The sequence below is a fragment of the Lissotriton helveticus genome, chromosome 2_1, assembly GCF_964261635.1.
Source record: "Lissotriton helveticus chromosome 2_1, aLisHel1.1, whole genome shotgun sequence".
In the NCBI taxonomy this organism is placed as follows: Eukaryota; Metazoa; Chordata; class Amphibia; order Caudata; family Salamandridae; genus Lissotriton; species Lissotriton helveticus.
This window is the reverse complement of record NC_136059.1, coordinates 1,741,886,537-1,741,902,042: the sequence shown is the minus strand read 5'-3', so window position 1 is coordinate 1,741,902,042 and position 15,506 is coordinate 1,741,886,537. Positions and strand designations below refer to the sequence as shown.

At 41.2% G+C, this 15,506-nt stretch overlaps 1 protein-coding gene across 2 annotated transcripts in view; it reads right to left on the bottom strand.

The window, feature by feature from the left end:
* The window catches only part of SVEP1 (sushi, von Willebrand factor type A, EGF and pentraxin domain containing 1), a 1,097,507-nt gene that overhangs the window by 191,348 nt on the left and 890,653 nt on the right, over window positions 1-15,506 (bottom strand). For both annotated transcript variants that reach the window (XM_078676696.1, XM_078676697.1), the window contains 3 exons: window positions 12,220-12,411; window positions 10,139-10,306; window positions 7,287-7,959 (listed from right to left, as the gene is read on the bottom strand). In XM_078676696.1, coding sequence (XP_078532822.1) covers window positions 7,287-7,959; window positions 10,139-10,306; window positions 12,220-12,411 — 1,033 coding nt within the window. The remainder of the gene's footprint in view (window positions 1-7,286; window positions 7,960-10,138; window positions 10,307-12,219; window positions 12,412-15,506) is intronic.

Sequence of the window (15,506 nt, the reverse complement as noted above, 5' to 3'; positions counted from 1 at the left end):
GGGATTGCTCAGCTGAGCACCAATACATCCGCACTGCATCATGGTAGTTGCAGTAGGTCTAATACTTCACGTAATTTTTGTAACATCGCGATGACGGGATATGTTGAATTGAAGGTTTTAGAATGTGGGAGGAATTACGGGAGACATAAAGATTCTTCTGGAAAGGGGAGCACGACGAGTGGTCGTAATGATTTGTGACAGGTAGGCACAAAGTTAAAAAGTTTGCAACCATTGAAACGAGCATACGAATTTGACGAGTTGAATTTGTGAATACAGGTAGATGAAGCATTTGTAAAAGTTATAATATATTGATGAAAGAAAAACAAGTGGAAGTCATAATTAGCTTAAATTCAATTGCTGAAACGTTGAGAAATTGACTTGGATTTTATTAACCAGTCGTCTAGGTATGGGAAGACATGAATGTTGTCCCTTCTCAAGTGTGCTGTGCTGCTACTACTGCTAGACACTTTGTAAACACTTGAGGTGCTGTAGTTACTCCGAAAGGGAGTACTTTGAATTGGTAGTGTTGACCTTCTAGTACAAATCAAAGGTACTTTCTGTGAGATTGATGAATAGGAATGTGAATGTAGTCGTCCTTGAGATCTAATGTGGCATGGAAGTTGCGTTGTTTGAACAAGGGCAGAACTTGTTGTAGTGTGACCATATGGAAATGGTCGGATTGTATGTACAGGTTTAGGGGCCTTAGATCCAGTATAGTTCTGAGGGACCCGTCCTTTTTGGGTATGAGAAAGTATAGGGAGTAAACTCCTGTGTTTTGATGGTGTTTTGGGACAGGTTCTATTGCATTCTTTTGTAGTAGAGATGCAACCTCTTGTCTTAGAAGTATGAGATGTTCCTGTGACATGGGACGTTGCATTGGTGGTATTGTTGGAGGTGTGGAAGTGGGCTCCAGGCAATAACCTGACTGGATTATTTGTCTTACCCACCTGTCTGTGGTGATGGAGTTCCAGACAGGTAGGAACTGTTGTAATCTCCCCCCGACAGGAGTGGTATGGTTTGGGGGGATGGAAGGAAAGTCACTGTTTGGGAGTAGAAGCATTGCGGTTGTTGTTGCCTCTGCCCTTATTATTGTTACCTCTATATCCTCCTCTGTAATACCTTCTGCTGCGTGAGGTTTGGGTGGGTACTTTATAAGAAGAGGAGGTGTTGTCAGTTTGAAACCCCTTGGAGGTGCCTCTACATGAAGAGCGACGAAAGGACGCTCTATGGGTTTGATTTTGTAAAGCTCCCATAGATTTTGCTGTATCTGTATCTTTTTTCATCTTTTCTAGTGCACTATCAACTGATGGACCAAAGAGATGTTGCTGGTCAAAGGGTTGATTTAAAATACTGGCCTGTACTTCTGGTTTGAACCCAGAGATGCGTAGCCATGCATACCTATGCAACAGTACTCCTGTATTTATCGCTCTAGAGGCTGTGTCTGCAGTGTCGAATGTACAGCGGATTGAGGTATTTGTAATAACCTTGCCTTCTTGTGTTAGATCAGAAGGCCTGGTTTTATATTGCTCTGGTAAATGTTGCATGAGTGATTCTAACTCATCATAATGAGCTCGATCATATCTTGCTAACAAAGCCTGAGTGTTAGTAATTCTCCAGACATTAGCTGCTTGTGAGATGGTGCGTTTCCCTGAAGCATCTAAAAGCTTAGACTCCTTATCAGGGGGTGGAGCATCCCCTGTTGTCTGCGAGTTAGCTCTTTTTCTCGCATTTGATACTTCCAATGAGTCTAATGGCAGCTGACCTTTAATGTATGCTGGGTCAGTTGGAGACGCTTTATACTTCTTTTCCAGTCTGGGGTTAATGACCCTGGCTCTAAAAGGGTCTTTGAATACCTCTGGTGCATGTCTCAGCACTCCACTAAGTATTGGTAATGTGGTCGTGGTTTTATGTGACAACAGTAGTGCATCCATGAGGAAATCCTCTTCCACTGGATCTGTGTGTAAGTCTACTCCATGAAATGTGGCTGCTCTATGAATGAGCTGTGTAAACCCAATAGTGTCATCTGGGGGAGATGGTCTAAAAGGGTATGTGTCATCTTGTCTGGGTCATCTGTGTCGTCTATATGATGCTCACTTTCTACCCCATGTGAATAATTGTCTTCATCATCATCATCCTGTGATACAATGCAATGTGTGCTGGATGGTGAGTGTACTGGACAAATATCTACTGGTATTTCCATTAATGGTGAATGAATTCTCATAGGGGAAGTTTGAGCATGCTTTTTGAGAGGAACTGGAGGTGGTTTAGGATAGTCCATTTTCATTTTTTCAGGCACTGTAATAACATGTCCAGTTTTTGGATTAATATGAAGTGTCTTTTGCTTTGGGTCTGGTTGGAAAAGCTCTTCTGCTGAAAAATCATTTTTCCATGCTGATTTATCTTGTTAAGGACCAAAATGTTTATGTTTTACAGTGTCTATTGTCTTTGGAGCAGATTTTGGTTTTGGTTCCAAAGACTTGGTCTGTCTCAGATCTACGCTCTTTGGATCCGGAATCTTTGCTCCCGAAGTGCGTTTGGGATCATCGACCTTCGAAGCCGAAGTATGTTTCGATGCTGAAGCAGGCTTGGGGTCGACTTTTTTCAGAACTGGAGTGGTCTTCGGTTGGGCAGACTTGGGAACTTCTTTCGGGGCTGAGCTTATTTTCGGCTCGACTGGTTTTGGCGCCGATGGCTGCTTCAGTGCCGGGGTTAATTTTGGTTTGAGGACCTTTTGCTTGTCGGGACCTACAGACTGACTCGAGCCTGAGTCGACTGGAGGATTTATTTTATTCTTCGTTGCCGAGCCAGAAGACGGGCTCCGGAAGGTTTTGGTCGGTGTGCACCCGGAGCTGGAGGTGGAGGTGGAACCGAAGCCTGTCCCGGTATGGGGAAGTGAACAGGGTTGACGCTTGTACTCACGACCTGTTGACCTGCTGGAAGAAGATCGTCGTATTCCGATCGGTCCTCGGCTCCGGAAGCTGAACCCTCTGCTTCGGAAACGATGTCGTCCTGCTGCTGTTCTTCAAACTCTACTTCGATTGGAGCCTCGTCGATGATGAGGTCTGGTATCAATGAAAATGACTGTGCCATGACTCTTTGAGCTCGACGGTCCCTGACGGTCTTCATGATCCGGAACGAAGCACAGGCCTCACAGTCTTGACTCTCCTGCTCTGGAGACAAGCACAGATTGCAAACCTCATGAAGATCACTGTGAGGGAATTTGTGTCCACACTGAGGGCACTTCTTGAAAGGTGTTCTTTCCATGAGCCAAAGGCCCATTGGTGCAGTTGGGCCCGACGGCCCTGACGAACGCTGGAAACGAGAAACGCAAGCCTTTCTTCGACGTGGGTAACTGGAATTACTGTCGAAGACGATACCGATGGTATGATGAAGTTGTGGAAGTTGAAAAAAGATCGGTAACAGGACCGAATGATGAACACATCCAATCCCGATGGCGGAAAAAAATAATCTGAAGATGGAGTCAATGCCCATGCGCACTACGATCTACAGGAGGAGTCATCCAACAGAGAAAGACTCTTCCAAGAAAAACAAAGTGTAATCATCCGGGCCAACCACCAGATGGTGATCTATGCAATAGTGTGTGGTCTGCAGCCCATATGCCTCGAACCTTTATCAACAGGCTAGGTTTCTGGGCTATGTCAGCCCTGGACTGCGTCTTCCATATTGGGTTATATTTCCAGCTAACCACATTCGTCCTTCAGTGGTGATTGCCCTGATGTTTAGCCCATCACGCAGTGGAGACTCTTTACCAAGTCGTTATCAACCCACCTTCACTTTTGATTCTGGAACTATTAAGAATCATCTGATAGCCTTGAGAAAGTCTGAGTACTGATCTAGTACAGACAAAACATGTGTTGGCTGTCCTATACATTGGATATGGGTCTGAAAAATAATAAAAAGAACGTTTTATACTGAAGCTTTGTGGACTGTTCATCTTGTCAAGATTGTTGGAATTGATAATTGAATTTGGTCCACAATATTGGGGCATGTCTAGGACCTATTGACATTGATTATGGGAGTGCTGAATTAGCTTACTCTTTTGTTATGTGTATTGGCAGGTTGATTTTTCAACTTGCTAGCAGCACTTCTGGGCTGTGAGTGCTATTAGCTTGCTAAGCACCCCGCTGTACATACAGCCACTGTTTATTTCTCACGCCACCGACTGTGTTTGCAATATACTTGTTCTTTTTGATATGCGGTTTTTCCCTGTTACGGAACACTACTACCTTTTTGTGTAGTTACAGATTATGTAGCATACCAGTGCAGTAAAGGGAGCTTCAACTAGTCATTGTAACCCAGGTTCTAATAATCGTTATGCCACCATTGATCAAAGTGTTAGACCCCCCCCCCTGCCCCCGAACTCGCAGTCTAGTTGCGCCCCTGGTCCAAGACACAATACAAATTCTGTATTTTATTGTTTTTTGTTAACCTACGGGTAACTGCATATGAAAACATGCACACACCTCACATAAAAAATAAATGCAAGTTACACTAATCAAGGGGGAAAATGCTATTTTACCTTATGAAACCTCAGTTGGCTAATGTGATCACCACAGATGGCTTCGTGTGTGACCAGACAGAGAGTCACAGAATTACATCCTGATTGGGGCAATGAGTAATAGTGATTTGTTTATAGCGCTATGTGGTCCCAGTCTGTGACAGAAAGCACTATGAATGCCATTATTTTAAAAACACATTTCAGTGATAAGCATTCAAAATATATATCTAATTTAAATATATTTATATGTGTCCGTTACAAAATGTACTCCATTTAATGGACACATATATTACCTCTCAAAAAGAATACATGTTTGTCACAATTTAGATGAGTGGCTCCTTTAATTAAATGCTACACTTACTCCAAAGCAGCCTTTATATTTGGTGATTAACCACTGCACACATTTCCATTTCTTTCAGGTAGCAAGCACCTTGGTGAGAAGGCATGCTTCTTCTTTAGTATCTGTTTCATAGCACAGGACTCCCCTCCCACCCTCTGTGAGTGGGTATTGGAACCCAGTACGGCAGTCTTACTATTAAAAAGAACACACATGCTTACACATGCTTACTAGCATTAGGGCTCACGTCACTACTGATGCACACAGAACAAGGCCCAAGCAACAGGGGAGGAGGTATGGGTAAATATGCTTTTTTGTTGCTGTTTTTTACACGAAGTTGCAGAAAGCCTATTTGCCCTGTTGAGTGGCCAGAGTGGACAGCCTAAAGCTGTAGGTACTATTGGTGCAGCAGTTGCATTAGAGATTTAGGGCATACTCGCTGTGCCAGTGCTTCTTTGAAACCTTGAGCAATGACCTAAGGGAGAGGAAATAATAGTGCAGAGCAGACACCTTGATTTGGACATCAGAGAGATGAGAGGGATGCAGAGAGATGGGAGGGAGAGGGATGATGAGAGATGGGATTGAGAGGGATGGTGAGAGATAATAGCCTATGTTGTTAACAAATGTCTGTACCTATTAGTGAAACAGGTGCAGTAACACGTTTGCCCAGGGGTCAACTGAATCACAAGTTTGAATGTTTTACAATAAAAAGGGGGCATGGGGCCATTTGTTTCTTTCTAGCAGTCAGACAGATGGTGCCCTTGGTGCAAAAAAGGTGGGCAGCATGCATTTTCTTTCAAAAAGAGACCGGGCTTGTTGCAAGATTGAAGTGATGGACCGACATTGTGGGAAGGAGTGAAAGAAAAGGAGATGGACTGCTTCTAAGGCTGATGGAGTGCATGGGGGCCCACAGCACCCCAATTATGGGTAGTAGTGTTTTGGGTCAATTCTATTCTTGTTTGATGCTGTTGCATTTTTATAAATCCCACATTCAGTGTGGATTACGAACTACAGAAAAGCAATGCTGAAATGATGACATGAACCCCGCCCCCAGTGATCATCCTTCCCCCTCGACAAATCCTTGCCAGGGGCCAACTTCAAAACATTTTGCTTAGGGGGGGGCTCAGAGGAAAACAAGTTTGAAGACATTTGTACTACAGCCATTTGTGTGCTATGTGTACGGGTCTAGAATGAGAGTGAAAACTACTGGGTCAGAACTTGATTAGGAACGATGGCTGTCCTTCATTAGCTTGAGTACAGTATGAATTGCGTTCAAGTACCAGGACCTGATGCAGCAGAAACTGTGAATTATCTGCTATTTACAGTGACTGTCTTCCTTAGCATGGTGGTGGGTGCTACAGAAGTATAATGAATGTAACTGCTTCTTGCAGCTGGGTTACTGCTCTGATTGTGGGTTGACTTTAATACTTATATTCACAAAGAGTGCACCGGAACCTAAACTGCTTGTAAGTGCTTAGACCAAACAAAAAAAGAATCTCTTTATACCCAATATGTCATGTCCATGTATGAAACATCTCAAATACAAAGGTAAGTCTTCAGAGATCAGGGAGGACATCAGCCAGATGCAAAGGGAAAGGTTCTTTGACAGCCTGAGTCCCCTCAGAAAGCATCTGATACCTCTGTCCACAGGCATGGATTGGTTACTTTTAAGCAACACACAGAACACCTATGTGCAATGATTCTCTGGGCACACAATGCAGCAAGAGGTGAGTGTCTCACATTACACTCACCGTATGGAAGGAGCGGCACCATGTCCTATCTGGTGTGCCAAGGCAAGTGGCGGTGTTCTAATGTGAAAATGAATTAACTGATACTTTACCCACAAAAACTACTGCACAAATATCCACTCTCCAACTCAAGCCGTCCTTTAGTTGAACAAATGCCGAATGTGCTAGCAATAAATGCCCATTTGCAATTTTCCTTCCAATGCGATCAGTGGATAATTGGCTGGGTAAGGTGTTAATGACTTTGGTGTGGGAGTCCTATAGACACAGGAGGCTTACTGGAGAAATAACAGTGAACGCTCTCCAAATGTGAGATACGTTTTAGCACCCAACTTCCAAATGGGAGACCACTTTTATTTTGGTGCCCAACCCTAGTTTCTGTTTTGGTTCGATCCTGATGATTGCGGTCCTTCTAAAGGTAAAGCGCTCTCTGCTAGACAGCTAGAGATCTTCAAATAAGATGCTTTGTAATCTGCAATGGCAGTAGAGTACATCTATCTGCTGCCTTGGTGGAACAAATGAGGTCCCTTTTTTCTAGAATCGCCCCACACCTTGTTCACTATACTTCATCTTGTTAATTTCTATATATTGCTGATGTCGTGTAGTTTGCAACTCGAAATACAATTGTCAGATCATCTGTAAAAATAATGCTGATAGTTTTTTTTTAAACGGACAATATTCTTACCTCAACAACCCCATTTTCAATTGGTGGTGGATCTCCACAAAACACCGGCTGGCAAGTAGGCATGCGGCCACTCCATTCTGCTTTGGCTTCACATGTCCTCTTCTTTTCACCTTTTATATAAAACCCCTTATTGCAACTGTAAGCTATAACAGCATCAAAACTGAAGTTTGTTCCACTCACATAGCCATTTTTGAGACTCGGTGGCTCGCCACAGCGGATTGGGATGCATTGAATAGTGAATGGGGATGGGACCCACTGCCCTCCCCGAACACACTCAATCTTTGTGGAAGTATTTAAAACAAAACCTTCCATACACTTAAAGCTGACAACAGAACCAGCTGCAAATTTTGTTTTTTGAAGTGACTCCAGAATGCTGTACGGCACTGCAGTAGGCCTCTCACAAAAATCGGCGATGCATCTGGGCATATCTATTCCTTCTGGTGGCACCCACTTTCCTTGTGCGTTGCAGATCATCTGTGAATTATCAGCCAGGCTGTAGCCATCAGCACAGTAGTAGAATGCTATATCTCCAAATAGACGATGGGAAGTCTCAGGTGATGCGTGGTCTACATTTGGAGGTTCATCACAGGAAACAGCCACACACTGTGAGGTATTCTCGCTCCATTTCCCAGTTGATAAGCATTCTAGGGTTGAAGAGCCAATCAATGTGTACCTGGGAATTATAACGAAAAGGAAATGTTGAAATATATATTAGAGCAGCTAAGACAGATAATTAAAATTACTATAATAATACCTGGAGATGGTGTATAGGGCAACTTAAAACATTTCTGAAAGAACACATGCATGTTTTTTTTTTTTTTACTGATGGTCAGTCAGCAGTGACCTAAAGGAGTATTTTGTGACCAGCAACAAAGTGAACATTTATTTTGTGATTTCAGGAATTATTACATTTTCTCTCAGGGATATGAGGTACATTATTTAAACATTGACAATAAACGGAAGAGGTTTTCCATGATTGCCAACAAATAAATAATACACATTTTTTAAGGTGACAAAATACAAGCTACTGAATTATTCGAATTACCGCTTTTGGGAACCATGGCTTCCTACATCGCAATGTACTGGAATATTGAAGGAGGAAAATGAGCTGGATGAAAGGGCTTATAGCAGGTTGAGAGGTGCCTAAACTGAGAGGGTTTGAGAAGGAAGATATTTATTTATTTATGTTTTAGGTTTCCAAAGTAAGATATAGGCCCAAAGTGCATTATGGCGACAGACAAATGGCAGTATTAAAATGGAATCTGATCATAGGATACATAGGATTAAGTGGAAATTGAGGAAACATACACAAAAACAAAGCTTTGATTAGTAAAACGTGAATAATAACACAGGACAAACAGCAAAAATGCAATAGCATCACATGATACCTCAGTTCAAGCAGAATTCAGAAACACATACAAGAATGCATGGAGGCGAATAAAAACTCATAGAAGCACTGCACACGATTGGACTCTTAAAACGTATTCTAGATGCGGATCAATTCCCATCGAATACCATTAAGTAGGGTGCTATAACAAAGAGACAGGCACCAACTCATACATGTCTCTGACAGAATGCAAAAAGCGAGATTGTGTTTGAATCAAATTTTAATAAAGTGTGGGTTGGTGTCTGCCTCTTTGCATAAGAACAGGAACAGCAAAAAGAAAGAGTAAGGCGAGAACTCAGCCAACATACAATAATCATAATTTTTCAAGAGAAATTTCAAGAGAAAAATCAATGCAAAGTAAATGTATCTTCTGAGATGGAACTATGTGAAACAATAGAGGAACTCTCTATAAGTTAAGTCTTCTGGGAGTGCTGGGGTAAATAGTCAAAGCAGAAGTCTAGAGAGGCAGTGCCTACCTATTCTGAAATAAATGTTTAGCAAAACGGAGGACTCTCATATGTAGGTTTGCCTACCTCTCATATGTGGGATACAGACCCCTCTGCATTCACATTAATTCAAATGATCTGCATGGTATAGGAGAAAGATTACTAGTATTACCCCATTTACTACCACTAGTACATCCACTAGTATTATTGCTACTACTATTACTACTATTACTACTACTACAGCTAATAATTCTACTAATAATAATTGCAATGTTTCTCTGCAGTGCACTGCTGATTTCAGATTGGTTTTGCACTAAGCATATTATAATATAACATGTTGGCGTATACTAATTAAAAATTGGATATTATTATTAATATTGTTGTTATTATTACTATTAGTAGCAATATCAGTAGTAGTAGAAGGAATACTGGTAGTAGATGTACTAGTGATAGTAGATGGAGTATTAGTAGTAGTCAGTATAGCGTGGCAGGTGTAATTTGACAAGAGATTAACCGGACTTAGAACATGAATAGTAGAACAGGTCGCAGAGTAGAGAGAGTTTGGTAAAGGGTGTTTACCTTCTGAGAAAAAAGGAAACATCTATGCACAGTTTGAAGTAAAAGCCTCATGTCAACTAATATATTGTTAAGACGTTTTTGAGGTCTGCAAAATCCATACATTTTGGTTTATAAATTAATGTGTTTTTTCAAACTTTGCGCATGTTCTTAAATTGCAATATTGACCATAATTGTTGTCACTTTTTCAAAGAATACATTTAACTTCATATACAATCACTTGTGGTATCATATTCTTCAAAGTCAAAACAAATGTTGTTGTTTTTGATGTCTTTTGAAAAAATCAATCTTTGACAAAGATCTTAAATTAAAACCAAGTTAATGTCTGCCTCTACAGAATGCATAGATATGTCCGTAAAATCCATTATCTAGCCCATTTAGTGCAGGTTTCAGAAACCCCACAAAACAACCTGGAATAAATTCAGTCTTGGAAGTTTACTTACCCTTCTTTGCAGGTGTAAGTCACAGAATTGGCAAAGGTAAAGTCCTTTCCAGAAATTACAGCTTCTCTAACAACAGGTGGAGGTCCACAAGATACAAGCTGGCAGGTTGGTGTTAACCCGCTCCACTCTCCAGAAGCTTCACAAGTCAACTTTGAAGAACCCTGTAAGCTGAAACAATCACATGCTTTGTGATGAAAGAAAATCAAATATCTCCTTTACAAAGGTTGGATTAAAAACAGCTATAAGCATGTTAGGAGTGGAGTGTCAAGTTTCGGTATGTGATAGTCACATCCATGCCATATTTTATTTTGGGGTGTGAGAAATCTCATTTTTATTTACTTAATTTTTTGAAAATTTGAATAAAGAACACCAAATTATCCAAGTGGATCAATATGTGGTTTGCCGGTACCTCACATGAAAAAGGCACACAAGACAGCAGCAGGTGCAAAATGTGCAAGCTTCACAAATTTCATGAGCGTAATTAAAATTTTGCTCTGGCCTGATTTAGAGGTTAATCTTTATGTAGCCTTCTTCTCTAGTATGGCTGTGATGGCAGCATAGAATATGTGGCATCTCAATTGAAAACAGCAGCCCACTTTACACTTCCACCTATAGCTTTCATTTTGAACATACTGTGGATGCTATAGATCACTTGGAACAGGACTGGGGGTTCAAATTCTCAGCTAGTCTGAGGATAATGTGGGGGCATCAGGAACATCTTTCCTTGGGATAGGTTTCTAAGCATTCGAGGACATATCAAATAATACTCATAAATTCTGTGCCTCGCTTAATCTTTGGCCTAAATAATTATATGGAATTATGCAAACTGTACATAAATGCTTACATACGCGATATTTAACAAGCCTTTATAAAGCTATACCATATGAAAAAAAACATGAATTCAATGAATGCAAGTGCAAATAACCACTGATCATTAAAATAAAATAAAACATTCAATAAACATTTCTGCAACTACTCTAGTTTATTAAACTTATTAAACTAATATAAATAAACAATTTCCTAAAAACAAATAATTTATATACATATTATATACTTTATTTTATAATTCTCAATGTATTAAATAAATAAATAACTTACTAGACAATAAATCAGTCTGTAATTCAGGTTTAGTTGTGATTTCTCTAATTGATAGAATTTTTCAGTGTATTCGTTGTAAGTTATTTCCTGAATTCTCTATTGAAACTTTAAATTGTTTCAATGACATTTAACTTTCAACTAAACTGGATACTTAATGCTGGCAGGAAGAAAGGATAGGGATATGATAGGACTGAGCTGGCTAGTGCAAAGCTGTACACTATGGGGCTGATTTCGATGTTGGCAGAATTGCTTCTGCCCAACACCAACTCGGTCCTGGGACCGACCGACACCCGGTCGGCAGTCCCGACCAGTCCATTACAATGCATCCGAACACTGTTTGGATGCTTGCTCTCTTTTCTCAATGGGAGCTCATGTTACGGTCGTAAACCGGCCGTAAAACACGCTCCCATTGAGAAAATGGAAGTGCAGTTCATCACCCACAAGGTGCAGGGATCAACAGGGTGGCAACTTTGGGGACCCCTCAGCCTCTAACCCGGGGCCGTGCTCCAAATGGGGCCCTGCTGGGGGCCTCCAAACTCATTTTGCGATATGGGTTCCATTTTGGAAAGGCTAGCATGGAAACCATGTCAGAAAAGGTGCATCGTAATCTGATGGGCGGAAAGGCCCGCCCTTGAGATTACTGGCAGGCTTCTGACTCTCCGGGCGTGTCGGAGTGACCGTCCTGCTTCCTTTGCGACCGCCTCCATCATAATGAGGCTGTCGGAAAGAAAACTGCGTGGCCTATTACGATGCGGCCCTGAACTGGCCTCATAGTAATCGGTCCCTAAGTGCTTGTCAAGCGTATTCACAGTATGTGTGAACATTAGAAGACCTTTCGAGTTTCATGATCCTCATCTTTTGTTAAACTCTCTATTTTCAGACAAGAAAAGCCCTCCCTTCAAATTTATTTTTCTTTAATTTAGAATTGCTATGGGCATTGTGCTGGAAATATTGCCAGGGCTCTTCAAGTTTAGCTCTATTACCTGTATCCATTGTTGCATGTGTACGACACAGTCGAAAGGTAACTTTGACCGGTAAGAGTATATTTTCCATTGCTGGCATCCTCAGGTGTTGGACACATCACTAATTCACAGGAAGGAGGAGCATTGCTCCAAGTGCCATTGGCAAGACATGATGCTTCTATTGAGCCATGCAAGGAGTAACCTTTGTTACATCTGAGAAAAATAAAGAAACAACGTTACAGAATCATGCTAAGAGAGGGTGGTCTATACTGCTGTATTCATATCACCATTCAAATGTATGATGAGTCTGTGAAGTCTGGCAGCACCAGCAATTTTGTTTAAGTCACCATAAAATAATGCCCAGCATTAGCATGCCTCTAAAATACAATATGCATGTTCTCAAAAGTCATTAGGACTAGTGTTAATAGAGCCTGCAATAATGGTATACTATGGTTTTTGTTTTTCTTGTGAATGAACCTGCAAGATTTGACAGAAGAAAAAAACTATTATCTCTTTGCGATGCTTTATAACAAAATACCATATTTTAAAGGTAACTGTCCCTGTAGGTGCAACATGTTTTCCAAGATCTTGTCTGAACAGTGATCTATAAAACATGTTATACCTGCCGTGATCATATCGCTTTGGCTCCTAAATGTGATTTCTGGTGAACAAAGTAGAGCTGAGGATTTTTGTCTGTGGTTTTGTTAGGAGTAAGATTGAAAGGTGAGTGGAAAACAAAGTAATTTGAGTTTGGGTGCATTTGAGGAGGTGTGAATGTTGTTTTGAGACAGAAAAGAGCAAATCTGGTGGTGCGTGGCAAGTTATCTAAGCATCAGAAAGACAGCAGACAAGTAAAGTTGAATTTATTATGAATATTTTTAAGAAAGTGAATTTTCTGCACCATAGAACATTTATGGGAAATAAAGAAATAAAAATTGGAATCTGTCCCTACTGAAAAGCGTTAGCTTAAGGACATTGCCAAGTACATTGTGCAAACATCTGGAAATCACTGGTAGCTTGAGCAGCCGTAAGACTAGTGCATTGCTCCTGTATATAGAATGATTTTTCACAGTATGGACTTTTCACCAATATGGAGATTACTTAGCATGGAGAGATGATGGAAAATAATGGAGTCATTTTCTCAGTTTGAATGAGAATTTTTTTTTTTATTGCTGCGTCAAACTATTGAGCCCCCCAGTCTCCAGAATTCTCTGCTCAGATTACAACATTTCTTATGGCAGTACACATTGTTTAAGTGTTTGTATGTCGGAATATCTACAACAAATATATTGTGCAGCCATTATGTTGTGGCTAAAATATGGAAGACCAAAAATATCGTGAAGGTAAGTAAATACAGGTAAGCATATACTTACTATTCTTAAATATATATACAGACCTTGAAGATATATATCACCAAGTACACATATGAGGAGTTATGTAAAGTAAACCTATATTTACTTATATATACTTACCTTTTCCACATTTTGATCCTCAATATTTTGGCCACGATATTATGGTAGCACAATACTACCTACTTGAAATTGTGGAGAGATATACCCTTAGTTAAATATGAATTTGATAAAATTTTGCTAACCAGCCTGTTTATGACTGAAATAGGCTAGCCTTTTTTGATGCATTTTGATTTTGGTATACCTAAAATTAAATTTTACATTGCTGAGCTACAGCATTACTTTTTACATTTTCTGCAGACTAGGGTTTTCTTTATTGCATATAACTGTTTGATAATAAGAAAGAAAGCTTAAAAACTGAACAACCCATTTCATAGTTCTACGTGAAAATTAAAATGTGGTTTAACAACATATTCTAACATTTATTCAGTCCTCTGCAATCACATCACCTACATGGCCATTCGCAGATATTGTTTTTGTATAATGCGAGGCCTAATATTCACTAAGCATTGTATGTGTTTATAATGAATGCAGTATGATACAAAAGTATTTACCCACCAAAGGACATTAAACAATCCTGACAATTACAGCAGCTCTTTGATAGCCCTTTCAATAAGATTTAAAACATTTTATACATATAGAACAAATAACATTGAAAGGAGTATGTTACTTAAACTGTAAGCATCTATTTGTAGCGTGCAGTGCTGCAGATTCACATGCTATGCATACTCTTGCCATCTAGTGTTGGGCACAGAATCTGCAAGTTATTTTTCCTCAAGGAAGTTTAATGATTGGTTTTGTGCGTTGTCTCTCCTACCCCTCGAGGTACTGTGTTCTACAGCTCCTTTGTTAGACAAAGTTTTTTTCCCTCTTTTTGCCATGTAGGGAGTGAGGATATAGTCCACTATAAGGCCTATTAGGATGGTGGACAGACCTTCATCCGTCCGCAGCCCCCGAGGTGGAGGGACCGTCCGCAGGGGCAGCGGCAGTCCCTCCGTTGCAATTAGGATGTGACCGCCATGATTTGCATTTACATGCACAACACGGCAGGCACCGCACGGTGCCTGCCGCTTTGTACATGTAAATGCAGGGGGGTACCATAAGTAACCCCCATGTGCACCCCCACCCCCCTTCACCCTGGGGGCCCACAAGGCGCCCCCAGAAGCAAAGTTCCAAATGCTTTTCCACGGCGGAAAAGCCGCCGCGGAAAAACATGTTTCAACACACATCCTAATTTGGCTGACGGTGTCTTGCAGACACCGCCACCAAATAGCGCTCAAAACCCCGCGGATCAGCGGCGGACAGACCTCCCTGCCGCCGCTGTTCTCACTGCCATCCCACCGCCATCCTAATCTGGCGGTGGGTGTTTTCTGTGACCACGGCGGTGAATCCGCATCCTCCGGGCCGGCGGTGGCTTCCACCGACCCGGAGGATGCCGATTCACCGCCATCATAATCGACCCCTAAGTTAGCTTTGCTGTGGAACATGCTGTAATGTGTGTCTATATTTGTCACCATCGTATACCTGCCGAGGTGCATGTCAATCTGCAGCACTACATACTACAAATAGATGGTTACAGTGTAAGTAACACCCTCCATTCGCAGCATGTGTTGGCTGCAGATACACATCCTATGCATAGACTTTAACCACATCGATGCTCAGCATATTCCCCTCCTATGCTGAAAATTGTTGATTCCCATTGTTTCATGACGAGCTGGGCTCGTCATGAGCGTGCGAGGAGGCTACTTCATGACGAGCCCAGCTCGTCATGAGTGTGGAAGGGGTTAAAGCAGCACCTCTTTCATTTTGGATTCAAGCATGAGATGGTGTGTTTGTTTGAGATAATGTTCGGAGAAAACTACAGCTTGTTGTCTGACTTGTAAATCTACACAATAGTGT